The 21,739-nt window shown below is 42.3% G+C and overlaps 2 protein-coding genes across 8 annotated transcripts in view; one reads left to right on the top strand and one right to left on the bottom strand.

Annotated features, from left to right (window-relative positions):
* Positions 1-9,248, top strand: part of AIMP1 (aminoacyl tRNA synthetase complex interacting multifunctional protein 1) — a 35,939-nt gene extending 26,691 nt beyond the window's left edge. For all 5 annotated transcript variants that reach the window (XM_081020400.1, XM_081020398.1, XM_081020399.1 and 2 more), the window contains one exon: positions 8,993-9,248. In XM_081020400.1, coding sequence (XP_080876526.1) covers positions 8,993-9,159 — 167 coding nt within the window. In that variant the 3' untranslated portion in view covers positions 9,160-9,248. The remainder of the gene's footprint in view (positions 1-8,992) is intronic.
* A 2,723-nt stretch (positions 9,249-11,971) lies between these two features.
* GIMD1 (GIMAP family P-loop NTPase domain containing 1) lies at positions 11,972-21,401 on the bottom strand. 3 transcript variants are annotated; one of them, XM_081021450.1, is made up of 3 exons: positions 21,288-21,401; positions 16,484-16,898; positions 11,972-12,378 (listed from the first exon to the last, which is right to left on the bottom strand). In XM_081021450.1, the coding sequence occupies exons 2-3, from the start codon at positions 16,874-16,876 to the stop codon at positions 12,109-12,111; spliced, it is 663 nt and encodes a 220-aa protein (XP_080877576.1). In that variant the 5' UTR covers positions 16,877-16,898; positions 21,288-21,401; the 3' UTR covers positions 11,972-12,108. The 3 variants fall into 3 exon arrangements, with proteins under 3 accessions (XP_080877576.1, XP_080877578.1, XP_080877577.1); XM_081021452.1 differs by having other exon boundaries at positions 21,303-21,379; XM_081021451.1 differs by lacking the exon at positions 21,288-21,401 and adding an exon at positions 17,934-18,039.
* Between the last annotated feature and the right edge of the window lie 338 nt (positions 21,402-21,739).

Raw genomic sequence — 21,739 nt, 5'->3', positions numbered from 1 at the left:
TGCACACTGCCCATTTAGCTATCAGAATTGAAAAGAGTGATAGATTATACCAAATTACATCACCGCTTTTAAAATAAAAATGTCTGGGGGAAGAAAAACTGCAGTTAATGTTTCTTTCCCCTAGGGCCTATTATCCCTAAATGTCAACCAAACAAATGTTTTCATTCCCAGAGGTTAAATTCTAAAATTCTACAGACACGGTTTTTTGTTTGCTTGCATGAAATTAGATTTATGTGTGGAAATCACATGATTATAACCCACCATATTATAGTTTCTTGGTTGTTCCTCCTTTCAAGTTTGTGTGTGTGTGTGTGTGTGTGAGAGAGAGAGAGAGAGAGAGAGAGAGAGAGAATTTACTAAACATGTAAACAGTATTTGATTGATGAATTGTTCTTTTACAAGTCCTTTTAAAGTTTCCAATATGATGTTTATTTTTTAAAGGAGAAAAGTGTCATCAGTCATAGTTTATTTTCTACCTAGTTCTGATAAATGAAGAGTTGTTGTCTGTCATTTCTAAACAAAACAGGGGCATGATCCATAAATATATGCCTTTTTAAAGTGTCAGTGAAAACATTTTTCTACTTTGACTTGCATATCAAACTATAGCATAAACCAGGCCCTCCATATGTTTTGGACTACAAGTCCCATCATCCCTGACCACTGGTCCTGTTAGCTAGGGATCATGGGAGTTGGAGGCCAAAACATCTGGAGGGCTGCAGGTTGGGGAAGCCTGGCATAAACCATAGTAGTACTTCTGAAAGACCATCATTTCATGTATTCTTGTGAGTTGACTGTCTTCTTAATCCTAACATCATTTCCTTCTCTCACACTTGCCTAAATGCTTGTAAATGATTCTGTTAAAAGCTTACTGCTCATTTATTTCCGTTTAGAACTTTGTATTAGGAAAGCAAAGGAATGTTCAATTGCCATCACCCCCCCCAAAAAAAGCAAAACAAAAAACATGCCCCTACAAGTGTTCTAAATCATTGTTAAATGTGAGTTTTATTTTAATGTGCTTTTGTCCTTATTAAAAATAACCCCATTACACTTTGAGAAAAGCACTTGAAGCTCCAGTTGTTGTTTCCTTTTGGGGATGCTTAGGGTCCAGTTGTAATTGGATATGGCTTTATTGTGGGTTGTAGTTTTATTTTTAACTGGATTTTATTGTTGCATCTTATTGATTTATAGTCTGCTTTTGACAAAGTACTTCACCAAAGACCTCTGTGTAAACTTTGCAGTCATATAAGAAGAGCAGAGGTCCTCTTTTGGATCAGGAATTGGTCAAGTTGCAGGAAGCAGGGAGTAAGAATAAATGAACAGTTCTCCGAATGGAGAAATATAGAAAGTGGAGCCCCCCCAAGGAATGGTATTGGGACCTGCGCTTTTTAGCTTGTTCATAAAAGATCTAGAACTGGGGGTGAGCCAATGATGAGACAGTAGCCCCCCACCTATGCAAGGGTTTGGTTCCAGGGGCCTGTTTGCTGTCAGAGACCTTGCACTGCCTTCCCCAAGCCCAGTAAGCAAGGAAAAAGCTCGCTGGAAGCATGGGTGGGGAAACGATAAATAAATGGAGAGCTGAGAGTGGTGGTTCTCCCTGTTGTTGTTGTTTAGTCATTTAGTCATGTCCGACTCTTCGTGACCCCATGGACCAGAGCACGCCAGGCACTCCTGTCTTCCACTGCCTCCCACAGTTTGGTCAAACTCATGCTGGTAGCTTCGAGAACACTGTCCAACCATCTCATCCTCTGTCGTCCCCTTCTCCTTGCGCCCTCAATCTTTCCCAACATCAGGGTCTTTTCCAGGGAGTCGTCTCTTCTCATGAGGTGGCCAAAGTATTGAAGCCTCAGCTTCAGGATCTGTCCTTTCAGTGAGCACTCAGGGCTGATATCCTTCAGAATGGATAGGTTTGATCTTCTTGCAGTCCATGGGACTCTTCAAGAGTCTCCTCCAGCACCATAATTCAAAAGCATCAATTCTTCGGCAATCAGCCTTCTTTATGGTCCAGCTCTCACTTCCATACATCACTACTGGGTCAGTTCTCCCTGACTCTCCATTTATGCCCCCCTCCCAACCAATATAAGGTGATCGCATAAGTAAAGCGAGCGCAAGTTGCATGCTTACTGTACTAAATTGTTCAGGGTCATTAAAACGAAGAGATTCTGAAGAGCTCCAGAAGGAGCTCTCCAAACCGAGTGGATGGGCAATAAAATGGCAAATTAAGCAAAGTGAAGCAAGTGTCAAGTGATGCACATTGAGGCAGAAACATCTTAGTTTTACATATATTCTCATGGGCTGTGAACAAACCCAGGAACCTTGAGGTCACAGTAGACAGCTGGATGGAGATATTGACCCAGCATGCGGCAGCTTTGAAAAAGGCGAATTCCCTGCTTCAGATCATTAAGAGAAGAATTGAATATGCCTCTGGATACCAGTTGCTGGAAATTGCAGGCAGGCAGAGTGCTCAGGTCCTTCTTTGTGGGCTACCCAACCAAGATAACAGGATGCTGGACTAGATGGGTCATTGGCCCAATTCAGCAGTCCCATCTTACTTTTTCAAGGAAAGGAGAGTTGGAATAAACTCCCCCCCCCCCCCAATATAAATTGATTATGAAAGAGTCTCGTCTTTTCCCACCCCAATCTGTATTACATACATGATTCAAAGGTTGCACTGAGGAACTAGCCAGCGTTGCGTGAGAGAAGACTTTGTGAACTTTACCACTGCTTCCTTTCTGATAGGAAACCAGAGATAACTCAGGAGTTTTAATAGTTCCAAGTGAAGGATTTATAACCCATTTTAAGTAAGTTCGGTCTTCTGAGGCTATATATCTTAGCTGCAGAATAAAACAGTGCTCCCTAAAGCACCAAAGGGAAAGAACTGCTCACAAATCTGGTAGCTGCGAAATAAAGGCAGTATATTCTCCGAGAATATGCTGTACCAAATAGTGCAAGAGTCTCATTCTGACACCACAGCACATTTTTATTTTGTATTAATTCTCCTGATACTGTGGTATAGGGTAAATAAATATATGAATGGGGGGGGGGGTCTCTATAGGAAGATGACTAATTTGCAAAAAAATGAAAAAGAAAAAAGGCAAAGGTGGTGGTGGAGAAAAGATGAATGATGTAGAACTGTTAGAGCTGCCTCACTTTTTTAACTGAACCAACCAGCTTAAAGAGAGTGTCCCAACTTTATTGCTTCCTTTATTTGTAGATTTATATTGTGCTTTTTGATTGAAGCCCACAGAGCAACTCACATCATGAATATAATGCAAGTCATACATTAAAAGCCAGATACTTAAAATAAAGCAAGACCAACCCAGCTGGAGCAGGTGCCTGATGTGGTCTTTGCCTGCTTCCATCTCTCTCTCTCTTCTCTTCTTTCGCACCTAGCAGTTGGTCTTAGCTGTCTTGAAGAGGGAAAGGGGATATCAACTGCAAAAGCAACTTTGAGGAAGTGCAGGGCAAGGAAGTGCAAGGAAGTGCAGTTTATATTTTTGAACAGCACATTGGATCGCTTTCTCTTTTTAACCGTTGGTGTATACCATGGCTCCTTGCTGGCGATTGGAACATACTTTTATTTACATAATAACCCACGACATCTGGAAAGTTTGAGTAAGGACACAGCGCATGCTGTAAAATTCCTTCTGAAACCACAACCTGCTGGTTTAGCCATTAGTGGCTCGCGCTGCTGAAGCTTAAACGTGATCCAGGGCCTGTGAAGCCCTGTTGTTAATTCCCAGTGAATTTGGGTCCAGCCACTTGCTTTTACCAGAGGAGCAGAAATACTCAAGTGTAGCGCTCTGCTGTGCCTCACGGCAGCCTAGAAGTAGTTCTCCCAGGAAATTTGCCCTGACATTCTTGCGCATATCATTTACTTGCATTCATGCAAAGACAGGAGCTGTGCGCAGCAATCGCTGGATTCAGTTTGGGAGCTTGTTGTCTTTTTTTTTTTTTTTTTTAATTATTTGGTTTTTCAAATTGACATTTTACAGAGATATATCAAACATAAATAATAATAAAAAGGTTCCAAGAAATCTCCTGGACTTCCATCCTCCTCTTTGTGGGTCCTATTATTAATCATTTCCTCCTGCGTCATTTATGATAATCCAAATCTTTTATATCTCCATTGTGTCCAGAATTCACCCTTAAACTACAAGTGATATTCTAATCCCACTAACGAGTTTAACTGTTTACAATGGTCTTTTAAGATAAGTTATAAATTTTCCCCATTTCTTATTAAATTTTGGTCTTCCTGATTTCTGATTCTTCTGGTCATTTTCGGCATAGTCCGTCAACTTCACCCGCCATTCTTCTCTGGTAGGAACTTTATCTTCTTTCCATCTCTGGGCCAATAACATCCGTGCAGCTGTGGTCGCATACATAAATAGTCTTTTCTGCTCCCTTGGGATTTCGGCACCTAGGATCTCATTGTCCTTCAAGGTCATTTGCCCCAAGTAATCAATGTGTGGATGCCTCTTGGAGGCAGTAATGAGTCATATGAGTCATCACTGCTTTCACAGGTTTCGAACTTTCCTGTGTTCCTTTAACATGAACAGGATAGTTTACTCAACAGAGCAAATTTTAAAATTCTAGTTAAATACGAACTTACTGTAGCTTTATTTAATACTCAGTTTAGACTGGGGATGGGGAATGTGTCTATAGAGATTGCTGGACTGCAACTCCCATCATCCTTGACCACGTTTGCTGGATCTGATGGGAGTCGGGAGTCCTGACGACATCTGAAAAGGGACCACAGATTCCCCATCTCTGGTTTGGACTTTTTCACTTGGAAGCATGTACACATTAATGGCTTGAAACCCAGTGAACTCATTCACCCTGTTACATTTCAAGTTGCTGCATATACCAGAGATCGGGCAGGGATGTCTTCAACCTACACCCATTGTCTGATTCATTTGCACGCACAACGGCTGCCTGAAATGTACACATCTCAACTTAACTGCAGCTTCCGTTTTCAAATTGGGTGGAAACGGAAGCCCATCAAACAGAAGTATTTCTTGAGAAGCTACAGGATACCTGTGGATTGTGGCGAACACTGTGTACTTTGCTCTAAACACTAGCAGTGGGAGCCCATTGGACCCAGAATGAGTATTAATGTGTACACTACCTTAGTGTACTGTAACAATTCTGAAGAGAAGCTTTTCTGGGTCTCGAGTTCCTCACTTACTGGAGGAAAATATCTCTTTACTTACCTTTGGGCCTTTCACTCAAGCATCCCATGCCTGTTCTGTTCCAACTTCTGGTATGTTTTCAGTGCTTTGACGAGCCAGAGCAGCAGAGCAGTATAATGCCTGTCAGTTAACTTTTCTGCAAATTTAAAGAAAGCTAACTGCTCTCCCCAAAGAGTAGGAATCACGAGTTTTCTCCCATCTTATTTTTAGCTGTCCTTCACAGTGGTTGTTTCTCTTGCAAGAAGGGGATGCAGAGGGGAGGTTTACTGTGGAACGCACAACACAGTGCTCTGGTAATGTTTAAAAGTGGTGCCTGTGCTAATCTAATACAAGCCCACCACAGATCCCAGGGGAGCTTGCCTGGGTATTCCAAAGCAAGTTTTAATAAGATCCAGAAGGTGTTTGTGTAATAAAAGCCAGATTTTAATTTATTCTTGAAAACTAAATTTGCTTTTATAATGTTTGCATTTGAAAAGAATTGACTTCACCTTGGGGGTGATATAATTTTTGCTTTGCATAGAATCAGCCCCCCCCCCCCCAAATATCTAGCTTACTCCAAAAGTTGGGATGGGGGTGGGCAATGATTTATTTATTTGTTTGTTTGTTTGTTTGTTTACTATGGGGCAGATCATCTTAACTATCCTCTAGGGCAGGTTCGGCTAACCTGTGGTCCTCCCGATGTTGTTTGACAACCCCCATAATCACTGACCATTGGGCATGCTAGCTGGGGCTAATGGGTATCAGAACTAGCAGCATCTGGAGGACTACAGGCTAGCCTCCCTCTTCTGGGTGCTTTATTGTTTCTCTAAAAGGTGAACTGTTTCTCTATAAATTACTTGCTGACTATGGCTGATGCACTGAAGCTTCTCTTCGTCACAAGCCGATCTGTTTAACAGAGTTGTAGCGGGTTAATCATAATTAACTCTATGGCTGTTGCTGAGGTGGAAAGCTGATCCCCAGCCATCTGGTAGTATAATTGGGTTGCACCAAACTCCAGCAAGCTCCATGAGGAAATGCTGTGGCCATTTCTGCGCTCAGATTCTCCGACATATAAACCTGATGTACTATTAATACATTTGAGGCCAAAATTAAGCAAAGGTGGCTTATGGGGCAGTTACACTGAGCATCTAGTATGCTCAGGATGAAATAAGTTAGTGGTTGTTGTTTTCTGTTCCCTTTCAATAGTTAACACAGAGTTTGAATGGAAGCAAAGAGTTTCTGTCCCTACCACACCCCTTATTGCCACAAAGGAGTAGAGTTGACAGGCATACAGCTGTCGCTAAACGATAAGGCATTTGGATATTTCCAAGCACCCAGAAATATCAGAAATTGATAGTTGCCTCTGGTTTGAGCCCATTTCCAATCCCTTAATTGTAAGTCAATCTTTAGTATGAGATTATAAAATAAAAGCAGATTGGAGGGCGGATTACCATATTTTTCTGTCTATAAGATGCCCCCATGTATAAGATGCCACCTATTTTGGGGGACTCAGATTTAAGAAAATGGGAGAGACACTATCAGTGTATAAGACACCCCTTAATTTTGGACATTATTTTTTAGGGGGGAAACCTAGTCTTATACATGGAAAAATACGGTAATTTAAGAAATGTCATGGAGAGGGATCCAGATAAGTAAGCAACTAGCTCTGTGCTCCCCAGGGAGCTTTGGACATGTGTTTATTGAGTAGCAGCCGTCTCATGACACATGGCAAAATCCATATTTGAAAATGAGAAAGGGGGCTTTAAAAGGTTTGTGGGAAGCAAAGAAGGAAAAGGCAGAAATCCCCCTTGGCTTGCCCCAAGCCCATACACATGTCTAAAGTAGCTCTTCTAATTTACAGGTGAAGGAGAGGATGTAAAGTAAGTGGACTGCTAGGTTAAGGCATCTTTTGGGCAGGATATACACTGTTGTTGTTTTATTATTTTCTGCTCAGAGGGGCCAATGTGGTGAGGGGTGGTGAGGATGTGCCAGTGCATGAGATGAAAATCTATTACTACGGACAATGTTCCAGTTCCTATTTGAGAACTGGTAAGTCACCAGTAAATTGTGCAAGTTGCTTTCGCTGCCTTTTAAATAATCTTGGGTGCTTTCTGCCTTGTGGGCTTGAGTTTTGAAAGGCTTCATCAAAAGGAATGGGCAGCCAAAATACAAAGTCCATTCAGCCCACACTAGGATGTTAAATGAGGCTCCTAGTTGGCAGAAAGGCTGATAATGAAAATGATTGTTATTGAGGCTCACCATTGTTACAGTTTGTTGTACTTACTAGAAGGAATTGTACAAAAGAGGATAAGATATCCCAGGCCATTCTGGCTGGACAATTTGAATCCTTGTTTTATCAGCATTAAATTATGAAGTGAAACCCGCTTGATCTTACAAGCAGGATTAAATAATACATTTTGCACATTTTCTTTCCATTGTTGGTATGCATACATCATTCAGTGGTGTTTGGGCATGGGTGGCTGTGACTTTTTATGATTTCCCACGTCCCCTGCAGCCCCCAGCGTATAATCTTCCACACTGTCCTGGAAGGCCCCCTAAATTCATCTAAACTGTGTGGAAACAGTACTGAGGACTGCAGGAAAAAGTGGGTTATCAAAAGTCACCTCTTTATGCCATCAGATCCTATGAGCAGAGCCTTCCCCAAAGTTGCTCACCCTATCCGTTCTTTCTCTAGCTGTTTTTCTTGCCCGTGCAGCTGGTTTCTATGATGTGTTTTGGTTTGCTTTCTTTATTCTACTTGTGAATTCCATTGAAGTTTTTTTTATTATTTTTATTTAAGAATAGGCTAGTGTTATTTGACGTTGGTCCTAATATTGTATACCTGATTTTGCAATACAGCAGCTCCATGAGCTTTCTGAAACCAAGAATTCTTTCAGCAAGCACGTGTACCTAGCGAATGTATTAATGTGGACACTAATTGCTGTATGAATCTTGCACTAGGGGAATAAGGAGTAAAGCATTACTGCTGCTCGGAATGGCCTCTCATGTTTGTGATGGGAAGCAGAACACCTAGCTCACTTAAATAGTTTTGATGATCTTTCTCTTGGGTTTTGTATTATTCCACTATTGTGACTCCCTTAACCATTCGCAGCAGTTTCAAAAAGTAGTAGGAAAAGAGCATTAGACTTACTTTCCCTAGCTCCAGCTTTCCACAGAATTGGTAATCCTTGTGCTTCCTTGTTTTGAACATGTTTGCGTGATTAAAAATAATAATTATTAGTGGAGTTGAAATATTTTGTTTGTCTTTGCATTCCAGTTCCTCTCAGAGAGCTGCTTCATATCTAATCTGCTTGTGGATAGCTATTGGAACAAATGTTAAGCATTGCTATTAATAACCAGAGGCTGCTTCTAACCAGAATTTGAAGTTCTGGCTTTATAACTGGTTTCATATTCGGGTTAGAAGCAAACCACGGTGCGTGTTGAGTGTGGCAAATAGTAATGATGCCGGCTAACCATGGTACATAGCTAACCATGGTGCAGGGTGAAAGGAATTGGCATGTGGGAGGGAAGATGGATGAAGGAGGGGAATTTGCAATTTCATGGCACACTTTCCTTAACCTTCGGTTTAAAATAAAGGTTCTTATGACTGTGGCAGCCAAGAGTTCTTCCTTTTAGCCCGCTAGATCTGTTACAGTTAAACCCTTTACTTGGTGGGTAAACTATTTTATACGGATCAGAAAAAGAACTCCCCCCAATGTACTTAATACTTTGATTTCTAGCAGCTCATGCCATTTCCAATACATTTTGAAAGGAAACAGTCTTTAAAATGATTTATCCTGCTTTCATGTCTGTCTGTTTTATAGGTGACCCTGAACGAGAACTTAACCCTAAGAAGAAAATATGGGAGCAGATCCAGCCTGACCTTCATACTGATGGCCAGTGTGTTGCTACATACAAAGGAGTGCCATTTGAAGTGAGGGGGAAAGGAGTCTGCAGAGCTGCTACCATGGCCAACAGTGGAATCAAATAAACATTTATCGGTTCTGCAAGCGCTTTAGGTCATTTTTAATGGAAAGGAATGCAAACACAATTAAAAACAAATAATTGCCTCACCCGAAACTATGCTCATTCATTTTTGTACACCTGTTGCCAAATAATGAGTTTCCATGGCTAACAACTTCATATTTCTCTTTCATCGCTTTTTGGAATCTGAATATAGGCATTCATTAGGTGGAGCGTAACTCTTGCTTTCAGGGCAAATGGCTCTTAAAAGGGCAAAAGGAGGTTCAATTTTTGTGAAGTGGGGAGTAGATTAAGTCAGAGGAACCAGGATAATGATTATTTGGTGGAGGAAGGGTCGGAAACGTCTAAACAACAACAGTTAGTCGATAAATGGTGTGTGTGTTTGGATGGATGTGCAAGTTGACTTTGCCTGCTAAGGATGGTGACTGTGCCATACTATAATTACTTTATATTAAATCATATTGGAAAAACTACAGCTGTAGTTACTGATCACTTAATAACCGAAATCACCAGTTGAGCTAAATTTGGCATACAAATTTTACCTACAAGTTCCTGCCTAAATTGAATTTGAGAAGTAGGCTAAGATGAAGACTAGATATGACTCAATTAGATATGACCTGATACCAGGAAATCTAAAAGCTGTTTTTTTAAAAAAATAATATAAAAAATGCTGTAATGAAATTTTATGTCACACATTGCATATTTTTTTATTTTTTTAAAAACATTTCTAGCCTTTCATCACAAGCAATCCCAGGGCATGGTTCAGTAAGCAATTTAACGCTAAAACAAACTAATAATAAAACTGACTTGTATATAACATACCATGGTGCTGTAAAATTATATCTGGCTTTCTTTCACAGGGTATTGAAGATAACGGTTCTGTTTCTTCCAAAATGGTATAAATGCATTTATGAACAAGAGATGGAATGGAGCACAGATGTGGAAATTATGGAACTTTGCATTGCAATTTAACTAAAAGAGCAAGGCTGGTTAATATAAATTAATTACAAATGGGCTGGGAGAAGGTTGGGGGTGTCTGTGATGGGAGGGAGAGCCTGGTCCATATACCTGATAGTTTGAACTAAACAATGGTTTAGAGTGCACTAGAGGTTTGCTCCTTTCCTGCAACACATCACAAGTTTGGGTTTGCATAGAAGCCAGACTCTGGGTGCCAGCAGAATCAGGAGCAGACCATTGTTTGTTTTAAACTCCGACTTTAATGTGTGCAAACCAAGCTAATGATTTACCCCTTGTTAATCGTTTTGTGAGTCAGAGAAGTACAGCATTCATAGGAAGTGTTCAGCCAATGAGAGAGGTGAAAATGAGAGGTTAAGAAAATTCTTGGGTTGAGTGCAGGAGACTGATTTGATCCTGGACATATGGTGTGGAAACAAGCCCTGTTTTTTTCCATAGGCTTAAGTAGTCTAGTATTAAAGTTACTGGGCAAAATCTAGAGAGATTAAGTGTCCCAAAGTTCCTTTGGATGAACAGGATTTAAGTATTTAACAGTATGCTTGCTTAGGCATAGCTACCTTTCCCTACATCTTACCTTCTTTCTCAGCAGTGTTACTGAGTTCAACCATTTCTTTGGATTCAGTGGCATTTCACTGAGGTTGTGTACCATTACTAATTACTTTATAACACAATTTATGTGAATGCTGACGGGTTAGCAAACGATGACCAGATTGTCTGGCAGGCCTCTTCTCCCTGGCTTTACTTGAGGAGGAGCCGGAGCCAACTGAGTTGGGAGAAGCTGATACACAGTTGAAAAGAGGCCTCTAGTTGATGCGCTAGCTACTTCGTTGTAAACTATCCTTAATCTGTAAATCAAGACATTGGTCTACTTAGACATCACATTAAAACAACGTTTAAAACAGTCATTTAATCTGATCGATCAGCGCGCTAGTGCACGCTGCTCAAAAGTTCCCATGGTGGTCCTCTCCTGTTCCTGTCACCACCACAAACAAAACGGCTATTCATGCCATTTCATCCAGATTTGGGCCAAATTGTGAGCAGTAGCTATGAGTGGAATTCAACTGTTACTCAGAGTAGACCCGCTGAAATTAAGCGACAAATTAGTCCTGTTCAATAATTTCAGCGGGTCTACTCTGAGTAGGTATAGTGTTGAATTCCACCCTATGGTTCTGGGCATATTAAAAGGTAAAGGGACACCTGACCGTTAGGTCCAGTCATGGCCAACTCTGGGGTTGCGGCGCTCATCTTGCTTTATTGGCCAAGGGAGCCGGCGTACAGCTTCCGGGTCATGTGGCCATCATGACTAAGCTGCTTCTGGCGAATCAGAGCAATGCACGGAAATGCCGTTTACCTTCCCGCTGGAGCGGTACCTATTTATCTACTTGCACTTTGACGTGCTTTCGAACTGCTAGGTTAGCAGGAGCTGGGACCAAGCAACGGGAGCTCACTCCATTGCGGGGATTCAAACTGCCGACCTTCTGATCGGCAAGTCCTAGGCTCTGTGGTTTAACCCACAGCGCCACCCACGTCCCTTCTGGGCATATTACTCATGGTTTTGGGGGGATGAAACAAAACAATATGTCAAGAGCTACTCTGGCTTGTTTTGACTGATATAGCAGGAGCAGGTAAGGAGCAGCATGGGAGTTTCTGAGTAGTTATACAAGCAGAAGCATCATTTTATTTGTATGCTTCCTTTCCATTGTTAAAACCCATGCTCAAGCTGGTTTACAGCTCGGCAAGATTTATATAATTACAAACCTAATAAAACGCATCAAAAAGCACACAAATTGAAACAATTTCCACATAAATCAAAATAAGATCTAAAAATAAAGATACAAAAAGTAATATTTATTATTATTTATTAAATCTGTATACCGCCCTATACCCTCAGGTCTCAGGGCAGTTCATGAGATGCCTAATGAGCTTTAAAGTTAAAAGACAAGACACAAAAGCAAGCTGAAAGTAAATCAGCTGCTTAAGTTTATATCATTTGTTTAAATACAAGGGTCTGGTAACTGTTTTGCTTCAGAAACTCCATAATTTTCCTTAAAACTTCTAGGTGTTCCTGTTTCAAAGGCTGTTCATGATTGCCTACAAAAATGTACTTATGCTCCACTGACTGCAGGAGTTTATGAAGTGTGTCTGTGGCAGAACGCAAATACTGTTCTGTAGTGAATCTGCCCTTTTCAATCTGGTCAGAATGAGTAAGACAGATGGCAGTATAACTTTTCCAGTTAGGACCCAAGAGTTCCTAAAAGAGAGAGAGAGAGAAAGTTCCTTAATACATTTATTTCATACATTATTTCATCAAAGAGCAATGCATTGGCTTGGCTCTGCAATGAGGCTTTTCTTTCCTATAGTGGGGAAGTCCTTATGAGCAATTTTCCTTTGGAAGTTGACTTTAATTCATTCGGTCTATATAAAATATGAATTTATAGTGGGTTCCCAGTTGCCTGAATGGCTTAAATGTTGAGAAGGGTAGGCTTGAGCTCCTTGGAATAAATGAATAAATATGATGCATAGACTTTGTGGGAATCACTTGTTTCAATGGCATCCATGTCCTTTTACAACAGGACCTGCTGAGGAGTGGCAGTCAATTTGCCATCTTGTGGCTGAATTGGAGGTTGCAATTCAGTAACAATTGCCAGAATGATCCCAGCTCAAGGACTGTGTACCGTGTTAGAATCGTCAGCTCCTAGAGCTCACCAAACCCATAAAAGCAAAAAGGATGATAATTTGTTCTACTTGTGAGGCTAGATATACAAAGTTAAACCTGGATTCTTGGCACTGCCCATATGTTATGTTCTGGGATCAAAACACATCATTTTAATTAGGGATTGCAAAGCTGAAAATAATACAGTTGAGAACCAAGCAGTCACCGTAAAAAGGAAGATGATGCCCAAAGGTTTTAAAACTTTCAGAGCCTGAATTAATGAAACTCCTTGATATAATAATAATAATAACAATAATAATAATAATAATAATAAAATAATAATAATAATATCCCGCCCTCCCCAGCCAAAGCCAGGCTCAGAGCGGCTAACAACAAGTAAAAATAGCATAGTGTACATAAAATCACATAGTCAATTAATTAAAATACATTCTAAAATCAATTCAGAATCAAATTAATGGTAACAATTGGGCTAGAGTTCTATGAGGATTACAGAAGGGGAGAGGGGGTCAGACTGTGCCTTGGCCAAAGGCCTGGCGGAACAGCTCTGTCTTACAGGCCCTGCAGAAAGATGTCAAGTCCCTCAGGGCCCTAGTCTCTTGTGACAGAGCGTTACACCAGATCAGGGCCACGGCCAGAAAAGCCCTGGCTCTGGTCGAGGCCAGCCCAACCTCCCTGTGGCCAAGATGTTTTTATTTGAAGACCGTAAGGTCCTCTGTGGGACATACCAGGAGAGGCGGTCCTGTTCCTAAGTGGCACTGTCCCAAGGTCAACGTGTGTAGTACCCAAAATCAGAGACAGGCTAGGTACCACGAATTTCTTTTTCTGTAGGTGACTTGCTGGGGCCCCATACCCAATTCTGAACAGATTTGCAAGCCTAGTAAACATGATTTAAATGCATCCTGGACAACTTTTACAACTGCCTCGTTCTGCGGACAGTCTCCTGCCATTTCTTTGAACGCCCTTTAACTTGCTTGGGCAACCCATGGCCATAGGAGGGGGTAGATCCTGCCATGGTGTTCCTCGAGATCTTGTGGATGTATTCTGCAGCATTGTCACCATAATAGCGCATCAGTGGTGGATTTATTCAGCTTTACTTTGTTCTGCAACGCTGACCCAAAGCGTCCATGTTATTGCTATCTGCTGCTAGAGTGGAACAATATTGGGACAAAACCCAGAACATTTGTGATCTTTAAGGAGTCGCAGGGTTTTATAGGATATGCATTGACTGGAAGTGAAGCAATGTGGCCACCCCAAAACATTTGCAAGTGGAAAACTATTAAAGCTGGGTTGTCCCAATGATGGCATTGGGAGCACAAATCATCAGGAATGCACAATGCAAGGGATGTCTGGAAGAGCCCTTAGAGAAACAGGAGGAAGGGAGAAGGACAACAGCAAGCAGTGCATTTAAATAGCCGTTTCCAAGGAAAGCGTGTTCTCCCTAACAGCACGTGTTGCGGTTGGGGGAACAAGCCACCCTGCCGTTACTGGGCAGATTTGGTGAGGAACCCAAGCCTTTAAGTGGTTAAATTGGGTTGCTGGGGAGTTTTGATTGTTGCCAATTTGGAGGAGGGGTCAGAGTCTTTAAATACAGGGGACAGACGTTGGACGTCCTCTTGGCCGTTTTGACCCTCCCTTTAATAGGGTGGTTTTTTCTTGATTGCTTGACCTTGCTATGCCTGTCATGGGGTCGTCTGCCTTGGAGCGGGGGCCTGGTAGGAATTTTGCCATCTGGCTGATTGGCTGGTGCCATTTGGTTTTTGCCTACTGTGTAGCAAATCATCACAACTTGTAAGGTTGGCGGTTAGGCATTGGTTAAATTGGTGCTTGGAGGGGTAAGTGCCTACCCCTCCAAATGATGTGGAAAGGGAATTCCGTTAAAGGAATCCAGGGGCTTGCCATTCTTTTCGTCCTTGTCCCTGGCATCGGACTTGGGCCGTGCAAGCCCCACAGGAACATGAGGGTGAGAAGTGAGGGACTGATGCCCAGCTTCATTTTCTCACCCAATACTTGTTTCCCACGCTGGTTTCCGTTGGTGTCCGGAAGGCCAGCTCTGTCCCTGAGGGCAAGGACGGATAGTCATAACCAATGCCTAAGCAATCACTCACATTTTTTGTATTTTTAATAAAGTTGTGGCCAAAATTATGCCAAAAACCTTAAACAAAAATTGATGTGTGAAGTGTGAATTTTTGGGGGGTGGCATTGTGGGACTCAACACGCAATATGATTTTTAGCCCTGATGTTTTGGGTGCAATTTTAAATTAATTACGCAGTGGCTGAATGCTGGCTTTCAGCTCCTGGAGGAATTTACGCAGAGGCTGAATGGCTACAGGGATGCTGTAGTTGCATCCCTTCTTGGTCCTGCATTGAGGAAAGGGGTGGCTTATTCTGTATATGAATTTCTGTGCCATCCTCCTACGAAATTAGGGAAGCTTCCGATACGTAGAAAAACAATAATGTTACAAAGACCAACAACATAAAACACAATAAAGAGCAAGTTGGACTAACTAATCATCAAATCCTGACATAATGGGAACAGTTTGTGGTTGGATTCCGTATTCTATACAACTCAGGAACTCCATTCTGTGGTTACTGAGCGGTCATAGCTATAATGTTATTGCGGAACACTCACTGTGATGTATAAACAATGTTCTTAGGGATACACTTATTTCCCTAGGACGACATCAGCTTTCTTGCCCCATTTATTTTATGAACAATGAAATCATATCATCTGGACTTTTAGGAAAATGAACAATTAGCCAAATATTACATCAACTATGGACCATAATTATGACAATGGAAGAGGAACAGTAGGCATTAATGCTCTCTGCCTTCTTACTAAAATTAGCTTCCTATTTGCTTCCCCCACCTTAACATCCAAGTGATGAGTTGGCCTGTGTCCTAATTTAGGATTGAATGCATATATTCACACCTGAATGCATGATTGTCCCATCAATGGCTTTTCAGGCAACACAGAAACATGAAAAGCTGTAAGAATACTGTTTGTACTGTTGGGAGCCGCCCAGAGTGGCCTGGGAAACCCAGCCAGATGGGTGGGGTATAAATAATAATTTGTTGTTGTCTCTGACTGGCAGCAGCTCACTAGGTTCTTGGAAAGAGGTCTTCCCAGTATCTTCTACCTGTTCCTTTTAACTGAAGATGCCAGGAAGGACACCTGGAGCCTTCTGAATGCAACGTGGGCACTTGTCACTGAGCCATCTGTTATCTGGTGAATCAGCAAAGCATCACTGCACATCAGGCAGAAGCCAACCCACCTTGTTGGTTTAAAGTTCTTTCCCAGCATCTTAACATGCACATTTGGGTAATACAGTGGTACCTCGGGTTACATACGCTTCAGGTTACATACGCTTCATGTTACAGGCTCTGCTAACCCAGAAATAGGACCTCGGGTTAAGAACTTTGCTTCAGGATGAGAACAGAAATCATGCTCCGGCGGCGCGGCGGCAGCAGGAGCCCCATTAGCTAAAGTGGTGCTTCAGGTTAAGAACAGTTTCAGGTTAAGAATGGCCCTCCAGAACGAATTAAGTACTTAACCCGAGGTAACACTGTACTTTGAAGCTCGTGTTTCCTGAACGCAGAGAATTGCATGGAAATGTGACGTTGCTCTTTCAGTTAAATCTTGATATGCCATTCTACTGGATATGCTTACTGGTACACAGTTTACCTGGGCTAGCTGGATTGTAGGGTCCTCTTCCTCCTCACACAGTGGAACATCGGCCCTGAGGACCAACAAGGCCAAGTGAAGGCCTTTCTCTCCAAAGTGCCGGACTAAAGCACTTCTCACCTCGGTCTTCACTTGCTCTCTGCTCAGGCTGCTGTGAGGGTAGCCGGGAGTGTCCAGCACTTGGACCTGCACAGTGAGCTCACTGCCTCGGCGACGCGCAAAGCCCAAAATGGGACAGCTGCGGCCTAGACTGCAAGATGTGGTCACAGAGGATGGGGAAAGAAAACTGGCAAAGTCTCTGCTGCCCAGAAGGGTGTTTCCTGTAGCACTTTTGCCACTCTGTGTCTTTCCAAGCAAGAGGAGGTTGAGCGTCATCTTGCTGTTGTCGGACATTGTGCTTTCCTCCTACAAATCCCTGGAAACAGAAAAGAGAATTAATAATGCATGGCACAATAGGAAGCTGCCTTGTAGTGAGCCAGACCATTGATACGTCTAGTGCTGTCCACACTGACTGGTTTCAGACAGGGGGCATTTCTAGCCCTTCCTGGAGATCCCAGGGATGGAACCCTGTAGGACTGGATTCTTTCCCCTCCCCTTTTGCCTCACATGCCCCTGAATGGGCATGTAAGGCAAATGCTCTTCCATCAGGTCTTGGCTCTTCCAAAAGTAACAATGCTCTCCTGCAATAACTACTGTAAGTATAGGCTGGGCACAGTTTGGGTGGCCAGGCAAAGGAAGGTTTGAGGTACGTCAGTTGCTGAGAGTCACAAGTGGGCAGAGTGCTGTTGCACTAAATTTTGCTTTGATGATTTTTCAGAAGCATCTGTTTGACTACTATCAGAAAAGGGTGTTGGTCTTGATTCAGCAGGTTCTTCTTACATTCATATGTAAGTACCTGTAGAAGAAATGTCTCTTTCAGCAACTGCTCCTTTTGTTAGGAATGAAAACAGCTGTAGTTTTATATAGGCAACAACCGTTTTGCACGGGGGTTGCTCTTTATGGCTTATTATGTTTGTTAATAACATGAAAATTATTGTTGTTATTATTTAAAAGCTTGCAGTTTCTGAATCCCTTTCCCATACACGCACATTTACCCATCCCAGCAGGTAAAAGTTCTTATCATGGTTCAAATACACATTCCAGCCAGGCAAAAGAACTCAGTGAGGGTGTGTAGCAGATCCAGTAAGGAACATGACCTAGGGAAACTCCTGGGGATTTGGTAGAGGGGCCTGGAAACCACATTTGGTCTGCAGACCAGAAGTACTCTGCCCTAGATTTAAAACAAAAATATAGCATGAGCTACCTGTGAGCTGAGATTGCTGCCGTAATCCATGGTTGCTGAGTCTTGTATATTAGTGTTTGTTTATATATAGCACGAAGAATTTCTACCTTCATCTAACTGCATCAAACAACATTCTGAGCTTCAGGCAGTGCTCCAGATTTTGCTTACCTTACTGTGTCCTAAAGGTCTTTCTCTGGCCACTTTCTCTCTTTAAGAGCCTTTGTCTTTGATGGGCAGCTTGTACTTTGAAGCAGATCTTGCTATTGTACCACAGTGAGACTGACACGGACTCTTTACTCAGGTTAATCGGTTACAGAGTGATCCTCATTTATAGCTGATAAGAAATGCCCCAATAATCTGCCTTGGCACTTTACTTCCTTCTAGTTGTTCAGCGGGATTGCAATTTTCTGTTTGCTTTCACCCAAAGCTCATAAGAAGAGGTTTGCCACGAAAAAATGCTTTGTTCCATTGCCTTATTGTTTGGAATGGCTACTACGTTGTATAAGGCGGTTGTTGTTCCTTTTACACTTCTGCTATCTCCCTTTTTCTTTCTGCCATTATGCCTTGGCATATTGGAATTCATTTTCCAAGGGTGGGTCCTAATGTAGCCCAAACAGCAGCACCATCCACTCACAAGAAGCAGAGATGGGCACTCCAAGATTTACAGAAGTACAAAAGTGTCTTTAGGGAGCAGGGCCCCAAGGGTGGTAAACAATAACAAACCAGCTCAGTGGAGACTGAGCATGCTCGATAGCCACAGAACACTGACTATTGGATGGAAAACTAAGGAGGAAGGAGAATGCAATGGAGTATACTAGAAAAGGCCATAGATCATTTGCTGCTGAAACTTTCAACGAGAGTATTCCACACGACAACATTTTATTGTACACCCTCGTCTACCTACTTGTTCTTTGTCTACCTGTACAACAGTCATTTGTCAATATTTCATCTTCCTTTCCTAAAATTATTTCTGGCTCTTCTTTGACCCAGGAAGAGAACACAGGAATAGGCTGACTCAATGGCTGGGATCATCATGGACAGTGAACAGGCTCAATTCCAGTTGTGTCCCTGAGGGCACCTGAAGGGTTAACCGAATGGCTGCCATGAATTCCTATAATTAAAAGGAAAACACTCTACTTGGGACCAGTGCTGCAGTAAGGCAAAAAACTCTTGGTGTCTCACTTTCAGGATTTTCACAAGAGTGTTTGCACCCTCTGCTGTGGTATTTGCAGTATTCAAACCCTCCATCTGAGCAGTCCAGCCATCATCATGATGAGCATTTGCTAGTGTATTAATAATTACCAGTTAACAGTAATCTCTGAATTTCTATTGCCTTCCTAGTTGAGTTATTTCTGCAAAATTGGGATGTTCAGTGTGCTGTTACATGAGCATGAGTGTTATAATAATAATAATAATAATAATAATAATAATAATAATAATAATTTTTTATTTATACCTCGCCCTCCCCGGCCTGAACCAGGCTCAGGGCGGCTAACACCAATAAAATTACAATAAAACATAAAAGAAAAAGAAAAAACAGTTAATTAAAATACAGGTTAAAATACAATGAAAAATGCAGCCTCATTTTAGTAGTAGCCCATAAATCAAAACCATAAGGGGAGGGAAACATAAGGGCCAGACTGAGTCCAAACCAAAGGCCCCGTGGAACAGCTCCGTCTTGCAGGCCCTGTGGGAAGATGTCAAATCCCGCAGGGCCCTGGTCTCTTGTGACAAAGCGTTCCACCAAGTCGGGGCCAGTACTGAAAAGGCCCTAGCCCTAGTTGAGACCAATCTAACCACCTTGCGGCTTGGGACCTCCAAAGTGTTGTTATTTGTGAAACTTAAGGTCCTTCACAGGGTATACCAGGAGAGGCGGTCCCATGGGTTGTTGGGTATGCCTTCTAGTAAACATGGTCTGAAACCCTCAAGAGCAGCTAAGTTCAGAGAGAAAAGCTAGATAAAACTATCCTACAAATCTTTGAATTTAGTTCTCTCTCTTATAGAAAACAGCATAGGCCAGACCCCCCTGTTATGATGCACTCCATGTGTTTTGGACTACAAGCTCACATCATCCTCAGCCAGTATGGCCAATGGTCAGAGATGATGGCAGCTGTAGCCCCAAACATCTGGAGGGCACCAGGTTGGGGAAGGTTAGCATAGACCCTTGGACCGTTCCATTTTATTAGCTTGCAATGCAAGATAATATTACGTTAAAGCAGGCATGGTGAAATGACACATTATCAGACTGTACTTCTCCAACTCAGAACAATGGCAGTTCTCCACAATGAACATCGTAATGTGCATGGTGCTGGGAGACATCTGGAAGATCTTATGACCGCATGAGTAGAAGGATTTAAGAAACTTTTCTTCCTGTGGGGATATGACAAGCAAAACCTGAAGTTGATTTATGTGACAACGCTCAAGGCTTCTTCAACTTCAGGGAAGGAGTCTTCCCCAAGGTGGCAGCATATGCCTGTTTCACAGGTACTGATGCAACTAGCTGAAAACTTCTTTTATGGACAATTAAGAATTTTGTTTTAACATTCAGCTGATTATTGGGGGAAGAGGGCTGTTCAAGGAAATGAACGAAACACTGGGGAAACTGTTTAACCCAACTAGCAGTGCTTGTAGATACTTGGGGCAGGGTTCACCCTGACCAAGGACTTATTTGATGCTTCAGCAAGTGAAGCCATCTTCTTGATTGCTGTCCTCCACTGCTACTGCTTCCATTTCATTTACTTCTTTATAAATGTATTTATATTCTGTGCTACCAGGGCTTTCTTTCAGCTAGAGCTCACAGGAACTCAGTTCCGGCACCTCTCAGGTGGGCGCCATTGCCATTATAAGAGAATAGGGAATTATAAGAGAATTCATGGTGAGAGCATGCCAGGCACTCCTGTCTTCCACTGCCTCCCACAGTTTGGTCAAACTCATGCTGGTAGCTTTGAGAACATTGTCCTACCATCTCGTCCTCTGTCGTCCCCTTCTCCTTGTGCCCTCCATCTTTCCCAGCATCAGGGTCTTTTCCAGGGAGCCTTCTCTTCTCATGAGGTGGCCAAAGTATTGGAGCCTCAGCTTCAGGATCTGTCCTTCCAGTGAGCACTCAGGGCTAATTTCCTTAAGAATGGATAGGTTTGATCTTCTTGCAGTCCATGGGACTCTCAAGAGTCTCCTCCAGCACCATAATTCAAAAGCATCAATTCTTCGGCGATCAACCTTCTTTATGGTCCAGCTCTCACTTCCATACATCACTACTGAGGAAACCATAGCTTTAACTATACGGACCTTTGTTGGCAAGGTGATGTCTCTGCTTTTTAAGATGCTATCTAGGTTTGTCATTGCTTTTCTCCCAAGAAGCAGGCATCTTTTAATTTCGTGGCTGCTGTCACCAACTCGTCGCTTTACACCTGACCAAACTCCCCTCCCTTTACATCTTACCCACCCACTCACCTACCCTCAAGCTTTCTCCTCCCCTCACAGCTCTCCCCAAGCCCCACCTGTTTTAAAGGAGAAGACACTTACCTGTTAGACACTTACCTGGGTGGCCTGTCACTTGTGCCATTTACTCATGCACCTGTCTGCCATACTGCTGTCATGCTGGCATTTCCATAGACCCCTATTGGCAGCCATACAAACTGCACTATGATGACAGCCTTACGTTTCTATGTATATAGGAAACTATGTCACAATGGTTGTTATAGTTAATGTTTAATTGGGAAATAGAAATATGTCCAGAAGAACTGTACCTTTTTGACTGTGGGATATATCTTCTAGATAAGCTGTGTTGCCGCCCATATCTTCACTCTCTTTGATTCTTGGTTCCCATGCATTCCAGCTCTTTAGAACTTCATTGCATACAGGCACTCTGATATAGCCAGAGATAATGCCACAATAAACAATTTAAGATGTGCCCTCGTGCATTTCACACTCTCTGGTGGGAAACAAAATGACATCAATTGATGTAGGGCCATTTG

The sequence above is a fragment of the Podarcis pityusensis genome, assembly GCF_964106645.2.
Source record: "Podarcis pityusensis genome assembly, chromosome: 9".
Classification (NCBI taxonomy): Eukaryota; Metazoa; Chordata; class Lepidosauria; order Squamata; family Lacertidae; genus Podarcis; species Podarcis pityusensis.
The sequence above is the reverse complement of the archived record's forward strand: the minus strand, read 5'-3'. Positions and strand labels throughout refer to the sequence as shown.

What these genes read in the sequence shown, in the direction of transcription:
- GIMD1 (XM_081021450.1), bottom strand. Translation starts at nt 16,876, where the DNA reads ATGTCCGACAACAGCAAGATGACGCTCAACCTCCTCTTGCTTGGAAAG. An exon ending in CTACAATCCAGCTAGCCCAG is followed by an intron (nt 12,379 to 16,483) that starts GTAAACTGTGTA and finishes TCTCTCTTTTAG; the next exon opens with GAACTCTTGGGTCCTAACTG.